The sequence below is a fragment of the Puntigrus tetrazona genome, chromosome 18, assembly GCF_018831695.1.
Source record: "Puntigrus tetrazona isolate hp1 chromosome 18, ASM1883169v1, whole genome shotgun sequence".
NCBI lineage: Eukaryota > Metazoa > Chordata > Actinopteri > Cypriniformes > Cyprinidae > Puntigrus > Puntigrus tetrazona.
The window spans coordinates 20,197,451-20,202,736 of NC_056716.1; the positions used below are offsets into that span (position 1 = coordinate 20,197,451).

General features: G+C 35.5%; 1 protein-coding gene across 1 annotated transcript in view; it reads left to right on the forward strand.

Annotated features, from left to right (window-relative positions):
* The window catches only part of ptprq (protein tyrosine phosphatase receptor type Q), a 37,695-nt gene extending 37,330 nt beyond the window's left edge, over nucleotides 1-365 (forward strand). Inside the window, 2 exon segments of the mRNA XM_043263955.1 lie at nucleotides 246-275; nucleotides 277-365. Coding sequence (XP_043119890.1) covers nucleotides 246-275; nucleotides 277-309 — 63 coding nt within the window. The 3' untranslated portion in view covers nucleotides 310-365.
* Nucleotides 366-5,286: the final 4,921 nt, after the last annotated feature.

The window sequence follows — 5,286 nt, forward strand, 5'->3', positions numbered from 1 at the left end:
CAATACTCTGTCCCCAGACTAGGAATGAGGTGTATAAATACTGTTTGAGATGTTCAGGTGCGTGTGAGATTGATGACAGCTGTGTGTAGCAATCAGTGCAGTGGCTGATGGGAATTGTAGTCCAGTGTGAAGTGCAGCAGTGAAGTGGAAGTGTCAGGACTTATATCCTCATTTTATCATGTGATTTGCTGAAATATATGTATTATAATGCTAAACTGTAATTGTAATTTGGCTGTACGTTTCAGATCCGCTGTCATCAGTATTGGCCAGAAGACAATAAACCCGTCACTGTTTTTGCTGACATCATAATCACTAAACTCACAGAGGATGTGCATCCTGATTGGACGGTCCGGGTGCTCAGAGTGGAGAGGGTAAAACATTCTGAAGTTCATTGCATGCTGCATTTATTAAATTGCATACAGTTTAATTTAAAGAACACTGTCATTCCCAGAATATTTTTTACCGCCACAGAAATGTATATATCATGGGGCTGCATGCTTGCATGTGCTGATTGTGTAGTCATTTCTGCATATGCGTACTTGAGTATGTCTGTGGCCTTGCAAGTCCAGAAATGCACAATAACACACACACATACACACACACAGATGTGAGTGGTTAGACGAATAGATAATTAGTCCCCAAGGACACATTTAGCCCTTCCTCTCCTTTTCTCTCTCCAGCACGGAAGCTACATGATTGTTCATCATTTTAACTACACCTCATGGCCAGAGCACGGCGTTCCAGAGTCCAGCTCCACGCTCATCCAGTTTGTCAAAGCGGTTCGCTCACACAGAGGCCATGACAACACAACCAACGTGGTCCACTGCAGGTGTGTATATCTGCCCATTAGCATTAACAGGAAGTCTTGAGGCTTTTCTGTACAGTGAGCTACCAGTGCATGGTTAGGTTTGAGTCTGAGTTGCATAGAAGTCAATTTTTGCCTAAGAGTAAAAGAAAAAGCTAATAGCAACTTTATGTCACACAATTTTGACTTAATTCTTTGCAGTTTGAAGTCATGATTGTGTATTTCACAATATCACTTTATATCCCACAACTGATAACTTTATGTCTTTCAGATAGGCCTCTGGCAACTGGCTTTATATCTTGCAAATTTAAACTTTCACAATTACCATTTTACTTTACTTTACTTTATTTTACAAGCTTCCATTGGACTGGCCAGTGTTATTTTAACATCATTAATATACTACTATAGTTTATCAGATATATTATAGTATATATGATATACGATGCTACTAGATTTGTTGTTTTTCGCCATTTTTATTAGTTGTTTTATATGTTTTATATTTTTTTCAGTTTTAGTTCTAGTTATTTATAAGATTCATGATACAGTATATGTTTTTTTCCATGGTCTTAGTTTTCCATATATGTACACTTTATACACATGTATGTAATGTGCGCACGTGCAGTGCCGGTGTGGGCAGGACCGGAGTGTTTATAGCCCTGGATCATCTCATTCAGCATATGAGGGATCATGATTTTGTGGATATATACGGCCTGGTCGCAGAGCTGCGCAGTGAGAGGATGTGCATGGTGCAAAACCTGGTAAACCTATTTAAAAACCGACAGATTTAACTTTGTATTGCAAAAATAGTTCAGTCTCTGTAGACTTGTGTGAGATGATCATGTTCTCTTGCGCAAATGTTTGTATCTGCCTCTCTCTCTCTCTCTCTCTCAGGCTCAGTATATGTTTCTGCATCAAAGCACTCTGGATCTGCTGTCTGCAAAAGGAAACAGTCAGTCCATATGGTTTGTAAATTACTCCGCTCTGGAGAAGATGGACTCGTTGGATGCAATGGAGGGTAAGATACATCCTACAGTCAATGACGTGTGCAGTGCAGTGAAGGCTGGTGGTTAAAGATCTCTATCATCCTTCTGACTTGTCTTGATGGAAACATATTCTGTCGTGTTTGTTCTCTCAGGTGATGTAGAACTGGAATGGGAAGAGACGACTATGTAACAGGGACGTTGTTTCCTGTCAGTGTGATGGTGTGAGGAGACACTCATTAAAAATCCAGATGCTGGGACTTTGGACCCTGGGGCCAAACACGTTAAGCAAAGGATAAACGAAGAATACAAGTGCTTCGGAAGCAAACTGGAATATTCTCGCCTAAATGGATTGTCTCTCAACCTCTCATTTGCATCCACCAGACAGTCTCATCCATCAAAGTTTTCTTCTAAAGTTCTCGTCCAACTTCTGTAATTATTTTATCTCTCCCTAGAAAGTGATACACCACCTACTTATGAACTCAAAATGGATCAGACGCTAAAAATATCTCCGTTTAAGGAAGTAGGAATATTCAGCCGTCAGGAGTGAGAAGTGATAGGAGTTTTATGTCCTGTAGTCAAATTAATGCAATTATTAGGGATGAGACTCGTAAGGATTTTTTTGCTAAATGGTTCCCTTAATGATTCTTTTAATGTTTTATTTTATTTGGACAAATTATGAGATTATTTTAAACCGAACGGTAATTTATTTGCATGCACAGAACATAACCTTCCACCAAGATTAAAAACGATATCTGTAACATCAACAAAAAATAACGTTGCGTTTATCCTAAGCACTGCAGTCACGTTCTGTGAAAAAAAAAAAAAAGTTGCATGCATTTTAAATATCTATCAATGTTTTTATCTTGAAAAATCGCTCTGAAATAGAATGCAATGATAGCTAAATCGTTAAAGTTAGGTGGACTCCCATTCACACCAACAACCATTAATTGTAGTCTACAGCTTTAAATGCTCAAGCTCTAAATGCTCGAGCTCTGTAAATCGATGGCGTTTATCAGCTGGAAATAAAAGATGTGTTTCTAAAGAGATTGTCTCTCAGTTCAAAACCTAATGGCTAGCTACTTATTGTGTGAACTATACGCGTGCACGCAGGGTTATGCATTACTTGCTTTGGAGCGTCAGTTTTTTTAAGCAATCCCAGTGATATTTTTCCACGGGTTTGAAGTCCTCTAACCACCCAGTCGTTCTTGGTGTGAACGGGACATTATGCTAGTCTAGACATTTTAAGAGGTCTGACATGAGCGATAATTTACCCATAATTGGGAGAAAACTGCACTTATTTCGTACAGAAGTTAGTCACGTGTATGTCTACGGCGAATGTTTTTTTTCTAATCAGGAACTTTTTGAAGTTTGAGTTTCAGACAATGGTGCTTTGTCGTGTATTCAGTCGGCATGCTTTTGTTTTGCTACCCACCTTCCATTAACTTCCTAAAGCTGGTGCAGAGGGAGGTAACGTACTTTATATGTTCATTCATTTGTAAATGATAGCTTGACAAGTCGTCGATTTGTCTTTTATTGCTTTATGCAGTTGTTCGTGTTAAAGAGGAACTGAGCGAGAGGAAATCTGTCGTCTCAAAATTATAAAGCTCTTTCAGAACTTGTCTTTTGCATAAATTATTATGAAGCCAAATGAGTGTCAGGAGATGACTTGTGGTTTTGTTGTGTGTATATTTGGAAATCAACAGTATTTGTGTTTTGAAATAAATATATAAATGTTGTTTTTTCTTCTCAAGATCATTGCAGATATTTCCCCACGTGTTTCACGAGAAATCGAAAGACGTTTATTTACTGAATATACACTTAAATCATGATCTGTTCTTCACACAAAGCTATTGTATGACTTCAGAATGTAGAGTATAAGTATTTTAAGATAATTTAATGATGCTTTATTGAATGTTTTTGTTGTGTTTAAACTTTGTTGTTTGGTTTTAGTCTTTTGCTTTTTATATTTGAAAAGGCTGATCTTGATATGTGTCGAAACGTTCCTTTTTGTGATACAGAAGAAAGTATGAGTTTGGAGTGACGTGAGTGAATGAACTTCAGATGCTCTCTCTCTCTCTCTCTCTCTCTCTCTCTCCCTTTCACTCTCTCTCTCTCTGTCTCTGTCAGGTTACATTTGGTTAAATTTAAAATGGTTAAATTTATAGAAATTGTGTAGTCAGAAAAAAAAAAATCGTTAACATAAGGTTTTCAAAATATCTGATTGTTGAACTCGTTACAGGAGCTCATATTCATTGGCATTCACGAGCACCCAAGAGTGCACGGACTGTCATTCTCTGTGGGGATGCTTTGAAGAGTGAGACGGCATCCAGTGTGAAAGCAGCTATTCAGGACCCTGGAGAGCAGCACCGAAGCTTTCAGCCGAAAACAAAGGGAAAACGCTGGAAGAACACGAGGTCCTGCTTGATAGGAACATTCAGGTAGGGGATGTTTAAACAAAGCAATAAACCATGGGAGATTGTGTCTAACTATGGTTTTATTATGAATGAGAAGTGTAGTTAGGTATACAAGTGCAGAAACAAAAATGTTCTTCCAGAAAGTATTTATTATAGAATTGAACTGATATGAGGTCAGGGATATATACAGTATAAGCTGGTTTATAAGTGTCATAAGTTTGGGGTCAGTAGCTTTTTCTTTTTCTTTTCTAATATGCTTACCATAGGTGCATTTATTTGACAATAACAATAAATATTTTTTTATTTTTTTTTTTTTAAACAGCATTATGGTTAAACATTATTACAATTTAAAACCAATTATTCAAATGATTATCTGTTGCTTTATTTTTACCAAAAAGTAAATAAATAATTTAGATAATAAACATTAGAGCATATATATATATATATATATATATATATATATATATATATATATATATATATATATATATACACACACACAATGTATATACACAATGTATATGTATATGTATATATGTATATATATATATATATATATATATATATATATATATATATATGTGTGTGTATATATATATATATATATATATATATATATATATATATATATATATATATATATATATATATATATATATATATATATATATATGTGTGTGTGTGTATATAAAACTAATTAAAATGCAAAAGAAAAATTTAGAGTCTTTATATATGTTTTTATTTTTTCATAATTTGCTTAAATTGCTTATTGGGTGGCAATTTTGTCATTCATGGAACACTGATGCAACTCCAACCTCTCTAACTTATAAATGGAGTTGTTCATGTTTGTTCGTGTCAATAAATGCTAATGTTTATAATTGGTACTGATTTGTGAGTCAACACAACATTGGATGTCAAGTTTAATCAATATGCCAGTCGCATTTAACAGATCCGGTCAATAGTGTTTGAGAACGTCTAGCCGAACAATAGATTAACTATATTATATAACAGCCTGCTGAATGCTGTGTTTATTGCCATTGTGATATTTAAGCCCTCTGGTACTGAAACACACAAACACAGGTTC